This window comes from Festucalex cinctus, chromosome 1 (assembly GCF_051991245.1).
Source record: "Festucalex cinctus isolate MCC-2025b chromosome 1, RoL_Fcin_1.0, whole genome shotgun sequence".
NCBI lineage: Eukaryota > Metazoa > Chordata > Actinopteri > Syngnathiformes > Syngnathidae > Festucalex > Festucalex cinctus.
Window position 1 is genome coordinate 9,167,175 of NC_135411.1, and position 15,795 is coordinate 9,182,969.

A 15,795-nucleotide genomic window follows, 5' to 3' on the forward strand; every position below is an offset into this window, starting at 1 on the left:
AATGATGTCCTTGTTTTGATCCGTGGCCAAACGAGCATACTGCGTTTATTCTGCCCAAGCAGACTGACACTGCTGCAGGGTGCTGCTCCTAGATCTCAATTATGCCGTCTACCGTCTCCACTTGCCAGTTTGAAACCAGGGGAAAAAAAAAAAAAAATGTTTTGGCTTTAATTGGCTATTTGCCTCAAACTATGTAACGGTTTTTAAACAAGGTCACAGAAATGTCAAGACACATTTGCCCACTTGAAATAAATAAATAAATAAATAAATAATGTGCCGGATGAGTACACAATCTGCTGGCCCAAAGTTAGCCAGTGAAGCTGAGACTAAACAGCCTAAACTTGTTTCAGTACTCAAGAAAAATTCTATTTACCATAATCAGAGTTACCAACACCGATGAATAGTTGTCAGAGGCCCATAACTGATTTTTTGGAGCCATTAGTCATATGCTGTGAAAGGGATAGTATTGGCGTCAAAATCTTGAAACTTTATTTTTTTTTCTTTTTTTTGTAATAATTGACAATAGGCAAAAACAAAATAAAATTCCAAAGTGCCAACAACCAAAAGTACCCCAAAGTGGTCCAGGCTGAGAGGACCCTTCATAGCTGCCCGCAGCTCTAGTTAGGGCCCGAGCAGCGACCACTGCCTATTGTATCCTTAGTAATTATTATTATTATTATTATTATTATTATGGGCGGCACGGTGGGTGACTGGTTAGCACGTCCGCCTCCCAGTACTGAGGACGCAGGATCGAGTCCAGGCTCTGGCCTCTCTGGGTGGAGTTTGCATGTTCTCCCCGTGCCTGCGTGGGTCTTCTCCGGGTACTCCGGTCTCCTCCCCCATTCTAAAAACATGGATGCTCCGAATTGTCCCAAGGTGTGCTTGTGAGTGTGGATGGTTATTCGTCTCTATGAGCCCTGCGATTGGCTGGCAACCAGTTCAGGGTGTACCCTGCCTACTGCCTGAAGCCAGCTGGGATAGGCTCCAGCGCCCCCGTGACCCATGTGAGGAGCAAGCGGTTAAGAAAATGGATAGATAATTGACAATAGATTAAAAAAAAATAAAAAATCATGAAAACTAGGAATGTGTCTATATACCGTCACATATGGCCAAATAAAGCAACTACACTAAACAGCTACACTTCAAGTTTTGCATCAGCGCAAGGGGTCACTGACTTTTTGATTCATTGCCAAGTGAAGTTGTACTATAGATGAATGTCTGTTGTGTTTTCTTTGCAATAATTAATTCGTTGATGTCATGGCAATTGGTCATTGACTGTGAAATGTTTGTCGTTCCTGACTTCCGTGCATACAAATGTGGATCAGTTGATGTGAGCGTGAGTAGTTTTCTGTTTCTATGTGCCCTTTGATTGACTGGAGACCAGTCAAGGGTTTAATCTGAACGGGACCAGGGTATGCTTAGGTTATAATAGTTTGGGATTTTTCATGATAGTTAGTTTTTATTTCATTTTGACTCTTGTTTAATTTCAGTTAGTTTTAATGTTTTTTTTTGAGAAGTTGCTTTAGTTTTTAATTAGTTTTTGTTTTTATATAAAAAAATATGCTTCATTTAAAATAAGTTTTATTTATTTATTTTTTTAATATATGAGGTCTCTGTCAAGTGTTTTTTATTTCTTTTAAAAGGTCACTAAGCTTTGTTTAACACAGGCAAACAATTCTCAAACGACCGCTTGATGTTCCAGCAATACCAAAATAAATACATTTAAAATGAACCCTCAAAAGCTTATATATGATTTACACAGACGCAAATGAAAGAAATTTTGGCTATAATTTAAGCGAGTGTTAGTTAGGTTTATAAATGTAAGATGTAGTTTGATTTTCATTTTTTTTTTTTTTTTTTTTTTTTTTTTTAAAACAGTATATTTGTTATTTCATTAACGCAAATTTTAGTTTTAGTTATTCCATTAGTATATATTCAATAACCTTGGACAGGATATGTGCTAGAAAAAAAATGGATGGATACATACTAATGCAATACGCGAGGGTTGTAGAGAAGAATCAATTTTTTTGTTTTAGATTGTGACTGCCCACATACAGTGAAATCATATTTAGCTTTTTAAATTCAATTCATTTGCATTTAATCTTGTATTTTTTCCCAACATTTATTCAATAAAATTTTTGGCTTAACTTTAAACTTTTATGGGGCGGCATGGCTCAATGGTAGAGTGATCATCTCCCAACTGGGAGGTTGTGGGTTCGATGCTCAGCCCTTGTCACCATGCCGAAGTGCCCTTGAGCAAGACACTGAACCCCAATTTGCTCCCACTGAACCTGGCAGCTGCTTGACCGCTGCTGTATGAATGCATGGGTGAATATGCGGCTTTGTAAAGAGTTTTGGGCACCATAAAACACGATATGAAAAGCTGTCCATTTTGGTACAGTTTTTGATGTTCAAACGGGGAATAATGTTAAAAATGCCTCTAAAAAGTACTACTGCTTTACATGTATTGGATGAGGCTGCTAATCCAATTGTATGGGACCATGGTTAAAACTGACTGGCTGGCTTAGATGTCATGTCATTGTCGGCGAAGCAGGGTTGAAAAGGGCACCTCGGAGAGGAGCTAAATATAGCGCCGCGCTTTGGCGTGAAGTGCCAGCACCACTCACCATCACATCTGTCTCCGCGACAGGCCGACACGGGGCTGTGGTCCACCGCTTCGGACGACATGCTCAGCTTGGTGGCCGGGTCCCTCCTGGGCTTGGGCGGGGGCTGCTTCCTGGAGGTGGGGCTCCCCACCTCTTCGTCTCCGCCCCCGCTGTTGCCACCCACGGAGTGGAGGGACTGGGAGCGCACGGAGAAGCCCTGCCCACAGGCCAGCGCGTGCGGATGGGGCATGGGCATGCGTTCCTGCGGGTCCGGCATGGTGATGGAGCCCATACGTAAGTGCTTGCCTTCTGTCGCTATGTCCTCCCCCGTCCTACACAAGAGGAAACATTTGATGTTTTTTCAATTACATACATGCAAATGGCCATGAAAATTTAACACATTCACTGCCAGCCCAGTTGAAATTGATTTTTGACGTCCATATCCGTCAATGGCACTGAGTGAGTTAACGTACAGTGGTATCTTGATATACGAGTTTAATGTATTCTGTGACCACAGTTATAGCTCAAAACACTCACGTCTCAAATCATAACCCCTAATCTTGAAAAATTCACAATTCGGGTCACTCGCATTTCAAGGCACCACTGTATATAGTACATTTGTGCTATAGGTGGGTGGTAGGGACAGTGCCCTAGTGGAAACAGTGGAAAAACTGTCAGTATTTATTAACACCCCTAAAATCTTTGACCTCATTGGACCTGTTGATCTTAGGGGTTAATTTCAGAGCCGCCGCAATAGGTGATGTCATGTGCTGGAGGTTGGATCCCAAATAAGGTTTTAACTCTTTATTTACACAACTTGACTCAATGAAAAACAACGAGAATGCATCGAGTATCAGGACACACCAAGCCCCCTTGGGCTGTGGAGCTGCAGAGAGGAACAGTGGTACCAGAAGCAATAATCAGACAAAAATACACTTCTCAGTTTGGCTTAAATAGACAGTGAATCGATCTCATTGGTTATGGCTAAACATGTGGGTAACAGTACTGACATGGAAACATCTGGTTGGCTGTAAAGAGATGAAAGATTCTTGACATCACATAGCTCCTGACATCACATAGCCTAAAACCAGTTGAAACTAGATGCTGGTTGCATCAGTTCAAAACTGACAGTTGTTACATCAGTAAATAACAGTCACTTGACCTCACGGTCATGACCCAAACATAACCCTGGCATGACCCAGTCACGAGTCAAGACCCAAACATTACCCCTGCATGACGCTAGTCATAACAGGTGAAAATTTTTGATATAGTGGGCTCTTAAAATTAAACTTTTTTTTTAAAAAATTGTTTTACCCCTTCCACATACCGAATAAAACGTCACTATTTTTCAGTCAGTATTTTTTTTAAACTAAATATATTTGAACACATCAAAAAATATTTCAAGCGTATTATACATAGAAAGTACCGTAATATTGTTCTTCCTGCGAAAAGTGCATCTGTGATTGGTTCTCCTTTCACACGAGTACAGTAAGTGTAAACTCATAAAAAATATTGCTGTAAAAACATGCAATATTGCATTGTCAGTTTCTCATCTAATAGTTGATGGTCGGTTTCACAGGAACAAATTATGAATCAGTGAATTTGTGAATAGCGAGCCACAAATAGGCAGGAGTTCGTTCACTGTATTGCATTACATCATGGAGGGACACGACATGCAGATCAAATCCTTGCATCCTTGCTCCAGGCTTTGCCTGTCAGGGGACAACAATAATAGAACACCCCTTACTCGTTCTCGCTCTCTCTCGCTGTTGCTCTAATTTCTATCTTATCTCTATCTCTATCTATATATATATATATCTATATCTTATCTCTCTCTCTTATCTATCTCTAATTTTATCTATCTCTTATCTATCTATCTAATCTATCTACCCGACCTCATATTTCTGTATCACTCTCTCTCTCTTTGTGTGCATGTGATATGAGCATTACATCAATGTTAGCATCAGTGGCACTGCCCGATAAAACTGATTCTCTTTAAGGGCAAGGCATTGATTAGAGTTAAACTTCCGTAAAGGACCGACACCGCTCACATTATCACACTCAGGACGACACCATGGCAGCGTGTACACAATCAACCATATAAATGCGTGATTGGCCTGATAGGAACATTAATGATGTCTGAGTGGAAAGTGTGCTAATGAATGTGAGTCACTGGAAGAAAACGTAGCTAAACACCTGAGAATTTTTATTTATTTGTTTAAAAAAAAAAATATATATTATTATAAGGAAAATAAAAAAATAAATATGAAATAAAATCAAAAGGAAAAACAAAAATTAAATTACGCATTACCGAATGCCATGAATGTGCATTCACGTGTTTTTTATTTATATTTGTGTTATGTGGGACTGAGACCCCTGCATGTGTGACTTTGCTGACTCTGACACCCCCCCGGCCAGCTGCTGCGCAGATGGTACACAGTGGGGTCTGGTCCGAGCTGTAATCTGCCTAGCAACGCTGTGCCCATAGAAACAAGATACAGAAGGCAGCCACAATAATAAAGTGCACGTGCACAGACTGATGAGGCAGCGCTTGCGCCAACCTGTAGATTCATAGCGCTTATGTTGTTTCAATGAACTGCAGTATGTTCGTTGTTTGTGGAAAATCCTGCAAACATGCCACATTTGCATGACTCAGTAGTAAAAAAAAAAAGATGCACTGTAAAGTTTTTGTGTAGCATTCCGATACCAGAGGTAGCATTTTTGATACATAAAACGTACCCGAAAAAACAATGACGGATAATTCTAAAAGACCTATATTATCCCATTATAGAATTTTTTTTTTCCCCTGAAAATTGCATGAAATATTAATTTTCTATTCTTCTAATTTCAAGTTCTTGATTGTAAAACGGCCACAAGAGGGCGGCCTATACTGCTTCGGCCCTAATAATAATAATAATAATAATAATGATGATGATACTAATAATAATATCCATCCATTTTCTTGACCGCTTTTTCCTCACAAGGGTAACGGGGGGTGCTGGAGCCTATCTCAGCTGGCTTTGGGCAGTAAGCGGGGTAGACCTTGGACTGGTTGCCAGCCAAGCGCAGGGCACACAGACAAACAACCATCCACACTCACAAGCACATCGAGGGACAATTCGGAGCGCCCAATTAACCTGCCATGCATGTCTTTGGAATGTGGGAGGAGACCGGAGTACCCGGAGAAGACCCACACGGGCACGGGGAGAACATGCAAACTCCACCCAGGAAGGCCGGAGCCCAGACTGGAACCCGAGTCCTCAGAACTGGGAGGCGAACGTGCTCACCAGTCATTCACCGTGCCGCCCATAATAATAATAATTAATAATAATAATAATTACTACAGATACAATAGGCAGTGGTCAATGCTCGGGCCGTAACTAGAGCTGCGAGCAGCTATGAAGGGTCCTCCCAGCCTGGACCACTTTGGGGTACTTGCACTTTTGGTTTGTTAGCACTTTGGAATTTTATTTTGTTTAGAAAATGGCACAATAACCTTGACGTGTATTTTTGTTCCTTTTTTTTTTGCCAGGCCAGATGTCCAATAACTTTTACTGGCGTATAATTTTATTTTAATTATTTCATGTATTCCTCATTTTCTTATTTTTATTCCTTGTGTTTTTTTGCAGTTAAAATAGCAGAAAAAGCAACCAGCCTCTTGTTTATTTTTGCGGCTTGCCTCTGTGCACCCAAATACATCAACTATTTAGGTTTATTTATAGGCTATTTGCCCAGTGATTGGCTATGAGGACAGAACACAGGTGCAATAAATGCAAGAAAAAAAAAAAAAAAAGACGTATGACCTCCGTTTATTTGCATGACAGTGCATTAAAAAATAGCTTACATTAAATCCATATACGATGGCAAAGGCGGGAAGGCTGGCCTGACTCAAAGTTAACGTGTTGATTTGATTGGCTGTCGAGTGTTCCAGCTGTCACCAGGCAGAAACACATCTCCTGCAATGGTGCTCAAATTTAATCACTAACATTTTTCTCCCTCTCCAGCACCCCGCACAGACTTGCTCCCTCCTCCTTACTCTTGGAATCCTTTTTTTACCCCCCCCCCCCCCCCCCCCCCCCGCCCATGCATGCTTTCTATCTTTTCCCTCACGCTGACAATGTATCTATTTTCCTCACACGCGTGCTCTCAGATAGCCATGTTTACATGTGAGTACTCGCTCTCTCATTCATTCTCAGTCAGCTACCAAAAAAAAAAAAAAAAAAAAACGGGTTGGGGGGATTTGTGGGGGTGGAGGCACACAGGGTCATTTAATCGACCTACATATGCCTCATGAAAAATCTATTTATTTTTTTTAGACCCTTCCTCTAGTGACTGCCTATGAATATTTCAGTATTGGGCAACAGTTGAAAGACAGTGCAAGGGTAACAGGACGGTAAACGATTCTCCGCGGGCATCGTCTTGTCCTGGAACAGTCACCAAATCGCCATCCGCTCCTTTCTGGTGCATGAGTAATACAGTACAGTACAGACAGTTGAAATGTGACTGTTTAGATTAGAACAATGTCAGCTGTGGAAGCACATTATTGTTTCTATCACTCATTATCACGTGGTCTCGTCACAGGCTATTGTTGTTTCCCTTGAATTCTTTTACAACTGTTTTGACGTCAATGTGTTGTCATCAGGCATTAAATTGTGCTACAAGTCAAAAACGTTACCATTTCTACCAACGTGAATGGATGTACATTCTCCTGTTCTCAACTATTTACTGAACGTTTCTTTGCTCTTGCTGTAACGCCATGGGACACTTAACAAAGTCTTGGATAATAGGAAAATAGTACAGTGGTGCCTTGACATACAAGTAACCGTTCCTTGGGGTGATTATTTAATCTTTAGTTGTGTGTCAAAACTGGAGATTTGAGTGCACTTCGGGCCCTCATGTTAGATGGTGGAAGCAACCTTCAAATCAAATATAAGGGTACAAGTGTGTACAAAAAGAAAAAACAAAACAAGAACTAATATTAAGCAAAGGTGTGTTTCTGTAAAAGGTGTTAATTTGTGGAATAATTTGGGAATTGACTTGAAAAGATGTGACTCACTTGTTGAGTTTAAAAAATTGTTTAAAAGCAAAGTTAAAAAAAAATACTTATGTCAAATAAGAGCATGAAAATTGTATATAATGAGTATGAGTATATGATTTATAAATGTATTATGGTATATGTCTAGAAATGTCATGTACATATGTTGCTGGATAATGCACGCATCATCTTGTTTTTAAAAATATTAACCTAGTATTGTATTAATAATGAAATAAGTTTAAATGTATAATGTATAAGGGGTAGGACTAGATAAGTTTTTAACTTCTTCCTACTCCCTTTTGAACATGTAAGCTATGATGAGTTTGTTTTTTGTGTTTTCTTTTCTTTTCTTTTTTAACTTTTATTTCTCTGCTGTTTGTTTGTATGTTTATATGTTCAATCAATCAAATCATGTGGCCATCATCGATTCACATTGGTTTCCTGGAAGGACCAATATCAGTTAGCCACAGAAGAACAACAAGAAGGAAGGGCAATTTCTATTTAAAAAAACAAACAAAAAACATTTCAGAAACAAATGTTTTTTAAATGTTTTTGAAACATTCCCGCTCATTTCATATGAACATGGCATTTATTCACACTCTTCTCATATTTATGAATGAAATACGTCACATAATACCTGTGGTCTACCATGAACGTTAGATGTGGTCTGAGCAGATGTAAAGTTTTTAAAGTGAGCGTGGCGCAAACCGGTCTGCCAAATTAGTAGTTAGCCTTGCACTGAACCACTGCTCTATAAAGCCTGGTAAAGCTTTTGAACCCTATTTTAATGAAGTCTTAACTGTGCACATGGGTGGAGTTTTCTTTCGTTTGGTGTTTTTGTAGATGCGCACAGTTAGACATGTGCATTTGCAATTTTGCACCCTTGTGGGAGTGAACACATGATTTGATTCCCAGCCAATCCAAGCGGCTCTTCTCATTCCTTTTAAATTCAGTGCAGGTGAGGTGAGCGGTCTACATTACAGAAGCAAAAACAGACTTGATGCGCGCAAAGTATATCTATAAGAAAATGCAAAATATTCACTTTTGGGTGATGTACAGTGGGACTTCGGAGACCACCTTCCACCCTCGATTGTGCGTCTGTGTGTGACAACGCAAATGAATTGATTTCAGTGATCTACGAAATGTGATGACTTCCACTACACCAGTGCTTCTCAATTATTTTCTGTCATGCCCCCCCGAGTAAGAATCAAACATCTCGCGCCCACCCCCACGCGACTATAAATGGTATCATTTGTCTATAAAATTTTTATAAGCACACCTCTGCATAACACTGTATCCGTATTAACATATAAGAGAATAAAAAAAAAAAAGAGAAATATGGACCAACGTACAACAAAGAATAGCTTTATTAACTGTAACAGAAAAAATTAAAATTGCATCTGAAATTCAAAAATAAAATTAAATCCTTAATTAAACTATAAACATTTTTTGACAGACAATTTCAAACCATATGATACGGAAAAATAAAATTACATAAAATCAGTAAATAATAATGCATTCAAACTGATCACCAACACTAAAGTAATGATTGACATTTTAGGCCCGACCCGAATTTCGGGCCGGGTCGGGCTCGGGCTAAAGATCTTACCTCTAAAGCACGTTCCGCTTTTATGTTTCATATTCGGAATGTGTGCACATATACTAAAGAGCAGAGGTGTGTAATCCAGGTCCAGGAAGTAAAAACCCTGCCACAGTTTGGCTTTAGCCACAGGTGCATCTAATCAACCAGCAGGTAAACAAGTTACTTACCAATCGGTCAAGTAGAACCTCCTGTGACTAAAGCCAAACTGTGGCAGGGTTTTTATTTCCTGCACCTGGATTACCCACCTCTGCTAAAGAGGTTGCAAAGTAACGACAGCCTTCTTCTCCCTTTTCAGTTTGACCTCCACAAATGACGGCAGGTCTCGGCTGATTGCGTCCTAAAACACTTCTTGTGACGGCCCTCCCTTCTTTTCTTAATTCTAAAAGATCCCCCCGCCCAAAAAAAAAAAAATGGAGCAGTGCTGACCTCAATCCAAGTCCCAAATAAATCTAAAAGTGAAAAACTAATTATCCTCCATAGATGATGGGTGGGCATAGTTTGTACTTGCAATCCTCCAAATGTGGCAAACCGCCTGCGCCACAGGGACCCTGCGGCCACTTGGCCCACTTCTTACAAGTGCTTCCTGCTGTGAACCCAGTGACCTCTTCAGAAGCAGGACAATGGCTAATACTTCATTCATGCAATCACCTTAAAACCCCCAAATGGACGTACATACTTGTAATCTGCTGCGTGTGCATCAAATAATCTTCCTACCTCCTTATGGCTTCCTCCTGTTTTCTCTTCTTGTCGTTTTTCTCCTGCAGGTATATCCTATTCTTCTCATTCCTGGCATGGTCCAGGTTCTGAGCCAGCAGGCCGTTGTAGGCTTTCAGTCCATTCTCCTCGACATACTGGAAGAAGCGTATAGTTTCCTCCTCCTTGGAGCTCATCATTCTTCAAACGATTCCGCTGGAAAGGCAAAACAAGCGGGTGATTAACGGGCCTGAACACATTCTTCTTTCAACCTTCAATTTTCAAGGTCATCCTCGGTGAGAAGTCAACCAAAGATAGCTGAGCTATTTATAGATGTATTTCTTACGGTTACTGTGGAGCGTTCGTGCTCGTGATGAGCTTTGCATCATGTCTGTTTCTTTGGAGGATTGCAACATCCTCTTGATATCATGTGACATGTACATGCAGTACATGCAGTCGACACATGAACAACTATAGCAGGATGCAAACAGTCAGTCATCTACTATTGAATTTTGACTTTTGCTGTATGACGATGGTGTCCAAACTATGGCCTGGGGGCCAAATTGTGTCCCGCCATCCATTTTTATGCGGCCCGCGGTGCATACTCAAAATGCTACTTTTCACTCATTCACTCCCAGCCATTTTCACAGAAGTAGTCCCGTTCGCTCCCGGCTGTTTTACTGGATTTTGACTGATTTTGCAAGGCCCACAGAATATTGTGTTCAATTGCTATAAAAGCATGGAACCTACCAAAAGAAAGATTCAAGTCTCTTCTTTCCATCCATCCATTTTCTTGACCGCTTATTCCTCACAAGGGTCGCGGGGGGTGCTGGCGCCTATCTCAGCTGGCTCTGGGCAGTAGGCGGGGGACACCCTGGACTGGTTGCCAGCCAATCGCAGGGCACACAGAGACGAACAACCATCCACACTCACAAGCACACCGAGGGACAATTCGGAGCGCCCAATTAACCTGCCATGCATGTCTTTGGAATGTGGGAGGAGACCGGAGTACCCGGAGAAGACCCACGCGGGCACGGGGAGAACATGCAAACTCCACCCAGGAAGGTCCGAGCCTGGACTCGAACCGGAGACCTCAGAACTGGGAAGCGGACATGCTAACCACTCGACTACCGTACCGCATGTCTCTTCTTTCATTAGGACAAAAAAACCCCAAAGTGTTTCTATCTGTTTCCATTTTGCAGCAATTAGCATTAGTAGAGAGCTAAGTTTCATCAGTTTTCACAAATCTATTTAAAATACTAAGTAAGTCACAAATTATTCACAACTCTAAGTAAGTTAGCTTTTATTCTAGATGGCCCTGGTTGATCTCCTTTGCTCTGCTGCCACCTGCTGGCCGTTTGTGTAATAATTACCATTTCTGCAACCGTTCTTTGCAGTTGAGAGGCTGCATCAAAGCCTTCTGTATGCTCTAGCATAAAAAATAAAAAAAACACACAAAAAACGTATAAAGACGTCTTTGGGACACTTAAAACATTAAAAAATAATACGTATTTACACGTTATTGGGAGCAAATGAATTAATACATTTGTTTTATGTAATGTTGACCAGGGGTCAAAAACGTAAGCCACGGGCTCTGATCTAAAAATAACTCACCAGTGATGGGACAATTGTAAAATGTTGAAGTCGTGATCATTTCAAAATGCCAACACCAGCATTCATTTCAATGCTGCATTTAGATATTGATCTGTTTAATTATTTATTATGAGAAATTATTAACATGATCAATGTCTTCACATTAAATGAATAATACCATTAATTACTAATTATGATTACAGCACGATGGCTATAGATTTTTATATATATATATATATATATATATATATTTTTTTTTTTGCCTCATACCGATTTTGATTCTTGGCAGAATAAAATTCCGGTAAGTGATTATTAATCGGTTGATTAATAATAATTAAAAATAAATGAAAACAATTAGGAAAATTTCACCGATTTCCGACCGACCAATATTTATTTTATTTTTATTTATTTTTTTAGGAAGAGGTGTTTGAGGATCATATGTACAAAAATGTAAAAATAAGTGAGGGTTTATTTTTGTTTTTCTGATTGACTATTTTAAAAGAGCTAATATCAGATAATTAAATAGGTCAGTCCCTAATAATACCATAATTTAATGCCATTTGAACATATTTCAGAAATGTGCATCATAATGGTAGCCCTTCGCATTAATCAGTTCCCAAGAAGTAGCTTCATAAAGGTTGTTGTAGAGCTTTTCTAAATATGCACATATGCAAATGAGCTATTTACAATTAAACAAGTGACACTTCTCTTCATCACACTATAGTGTGGAAAAAAAATGATAATTTTTACAATCCAAAATGGTTTCCTACACTTTATGAAGTAACTGCTTTGAAAAATTCTCAACTTATGACAGATTGCTTGTGTTTTTGTTCTAAATGTAGAAATTCAGCTGTTGTCTGGTACAGGGGGGGATATTTTCTCGTGTGTTACAGGGTCTCAACACCTCAAAATCTTATAAAATCATAAACAATTTGCCATCTAGAAAGCAGTTTTGCAAACAAACAAACTGTAAAATATATGGATGTGCGGGTAGCAAAACCAGGTATGAGGGCTGGATACAGGGCAGATGCCCGGTGGGCCGATGTCTTTTTGGGTCAGATGCGGTGCTATTTAATTATTATTTCACCCCATCTTACCCCAAGAGAACAGCCCACACTTTGAAGGGAGCAGCCCATTAATTCATTTACAGTAAAGAGCAAACCAATCACCATCTTTTCGTCAAAGACAAAATACTAGGGCTGTTTTATTTATTTTTGTGCTAGTCAGATCAGCCCTGGGTATCAGCATCGTGACGATACCCGGCATCATTTCGCGATGCGAAGCTGTACCAGTGTTCCAGACTGTAGTACCCCAGGCTGCGAGGGCCCTTCGTAGCTGCTTGCAGCTCTAGTTAGGGCCCGAGCATTATATCTGTAGATATTATCGTTGATGTTGTTGTTGTTGTTGTTAGGGCCCAAGCAGTATCTGCTGTCCCCATGTGGCCATTTTACAATCAAGATCTAGAAATTAGAAATGACAAAATTTGAAAATTGGCATTCATTTTTTGCAGTTTGATCTGGGGAAACACAGGTCTTAGTTTTTTTAAATTGTCATTGCTTTTTGTGGGGAAATTTCATGTATCTAAAGTACTACCGTGTGTTTGATAAATTAAAATTTCATTTCCTCGAAGAAAAAAGTTTGAACATCCCTACTGTAACAGTATCCGATACGTCTGTTGCTTTTCTAAGTGATGCTTGCACATTCTCTGGCTGAAACCACCTGCTCTGACCAAGCTGGGGAACTAAAAAAAGGATCTTTCATCTGTAAGAAAATGTGTCGTGGGCTCCGACGAGAAAATTTAATTCTCCTGGGAGCAGCACGGATTAATTTTTACTCGACTGCAGTGCGTGGTTTTGCATGCGCGCGCAATCGTCTTGCATTTGATGTCTAAAAATAGTCTGCGCTGGAGTTGTTTCTTGCTATAAAAAAAAACTATTACCGACAGCATCATTGCGACATAGCGCGGATGTGCGTGCGACCAAAACGGCATGAACGCCATTCTCACGTTCTTTCTTTCTCAGCCGTCGTAGCTAATGAGGACGTTGAGAGTTGAGTCGGGGTGAACGCGAATTGGGAAGACGTCGGCACGGCAGCCGAGAAGACAGCTCATGCTTTTATTATGTAGGTCGCTGTTTTGAGATGAGCCTAAGACTCATGCTTGTTTACGTGTGGGAGAAGCACTGGGAGGGGGGAGGGGTGGGGGTCACTGATAACTATGTATGTTTGTGTGGGTATGTGGGGGGGTACTTGGAGGGCAGCCAGATGGAGATTGCAGGGCCAATCGGGAGGCCGACCATTGTCTGCCCAACATCATCATCCGTCTACCTTGTCTGTCTACGAATGAATCCAACGTTGGGTTCACCCGCTTGCCGCTACACATTTTAACGCCATATTTTTTGGCACACATTCTAGAGCGGCAAGGGAGGCAGTCGGCGTCTCATAGTGCAAACCAGGTCAACGAAGCCCTAAAGATGTCGAGGTATTTTTATTTATTTTTTCTCTTATCGCTGATGAGCAGGCATATTGAAGACATGTCGCAAATCGGAATATGACTCCCTTTCAAAGGACACGAGTTCAACGTGTGAAGGATGGCGGCGCCGGCAAGGCGCAGTTCAAACGGCGTTTTGAGCTGAATTAAGCCCGACTGCCTAATCCCCCGTAAGCCCGCCGCGGCGCTCTGCGCCGGAGTCCGCTTGTTTATCACACTGTTTTCATCAGCCCAGCCTTTCACGTTGGATTGTCCTCCCATAACTCATCAATGTAAAATGCTCTTCTTATTTGCTCATCTCCATAAAACCTGTCAATTCGCCAACCCGTTTACCTCAGTGCAACCTAATTTCCCTCCCACCGCCCCCGCCCACTCTTCTCTATCTCTCTCTCTTTTCTTCTTCTTGTTTTTTTAAATACTTCTTCTGCCTCTGACTGCGCCCCAGTTGACGTTGGCCGCAACAGTTGGAACACAGATGTGCACTTTGCTTGAGATGTAAATGAAAGTGGCACACACTTTCTGTTTCCAGGCAACCGCGTGACAGGAGAAAGGCCGGCGTGGAGATTTTGCGGACACAATGTCAAAAAGATTGCAAGGCCAATAGCCGGCTGACGGGATGCGCGCGTGCTCGCGTTCACGCCTCGCGAGCGAGAGCGCGCGCGCACCTGGAAGGCGGATTCAAATGTGATGTTTTGCATTTATCCAAAAGAGGAAAATGCAAACTTTTGCATGCATTTTAACGGGGATGTTCGATACCACTTCCTCTGACTGATACAAGTGCTGAACTTTTGAGTTCCGATTAGGAATGTCACAATAAGGGCAATGTCGTGATATCGTGATATTAAAACTTGCACAATATCGTCGTCGTCATGTTCACAATATTTAAAAGGAACACATCTGTTTAAAAAAAAAAAAAAGTCAGGTTGATTTCCATTTGTGCAGTTCTAGCACCCTCTAGTGGCTATTTTATTAGCGCAATTAAATTTTCATTAGGGATGTTTTGGCCTTTTATGTTTAAAATCTATGCTAATGGTTAGATAAAGGGGAACCTAATTTGCTTGTGAAGTGATCAATGTGTGCTTGTATTAGCAAGCAAGTGCCTCAATATTGTTATTAGAGATTGTAGGTGGTTTATATGCATTGCTCTTATGTACAAAAGCACAATATTGTGCTCTTTTTTTATATTTTTTTATTTTATTTTATTTTTTTACAATATTGTGATCTATTTTAAATATCGCCAACGCCCCCACAATATCATGATAATTATCTTATTACCTTCATATCGTTATAATATCATATAGTGATGTTTGGATATTGTTACATCCCTAGTACCGATACCACTAGTACATTTCACCCCCCCAAAAAATCAATGAAAGATCCATATATCGCAATACAGCATTTTTTCCTTGACATTACATGAAATTAATGCCAATTTTTTATTCTTCCAATTTCTAATATTTTGTTCGTGATCGTAGTATCGCCCGCCGTTGCAAGTACCTGATACATTGAAATTAGGGCTGGGAAATAAATCACCTTAATTTGATTAATTCGTTATTTTTTAAAAACAAATTGTTAAAAATGATCTAAGAAATTGAGATGCACATAAATAAATACACTCTTGTCTTCTTTTGGATTATTAAAAGCTGTTTTAAGGAAGTTTTGTTATATCCAAACATTATTGTAAGTTGTAATTTTTTGCACAAGTGGTCCAATGCTAGATGGGTGCCTTATAAGATATTTTTACAATAGTTACTAACGACATAATTGAGATATTTAA

At 40.3% G+C, this 15,795-nt stretch overlaps 2 protein-coding genes across 2 annotated transcripts in view; one reads left to right on the forward strand and one right to left on the reverse strand.

Moving 5' to 3' along the window:
* nyap2b (neuronal tyrosine-phosphorylated phosphoinositide-3-kinase adaptor 2b) overlaps positions 1-15,795 on the reverse strand; it is a 29,498-nt gene that overhangs the window by 12,588 nt on the left and 1,115 nt on the right. The window contains exons 2-3 of the mRNA XM_077515163.1: positions 9,959-10,153; positions 2,628-2,938 (exon numbers count right to left, since the gene is read on the reverse strand). Of these exons, the coding sequence (XP_077371289.1) occupies positions 2,628-2,938; positions 9,959-10,137 (490 nt within the window). The 5' untranslated portion in view covers positions 10,138-10,153. The remainder of the gene's footprint in view (positions 1-2,627; positions 2,939-9,958; positions 10,154-15,795) is intronic.
* gpc5c (glypican 5c) overlaps positions 2,812-15,795 on the forward strand; it is a 213,226-nt gene continuing 200,242 nt past the window's right edge. Inside the window, exon 1 of the mRNA XM_077515177.1 lies at positions 2,812-2,900. The gene's annotated coding sequence lies outside the window, so the exon portion shown is untranslated. The remainder of the gene's footprint in view (positions 2,901-15,795) is intronic.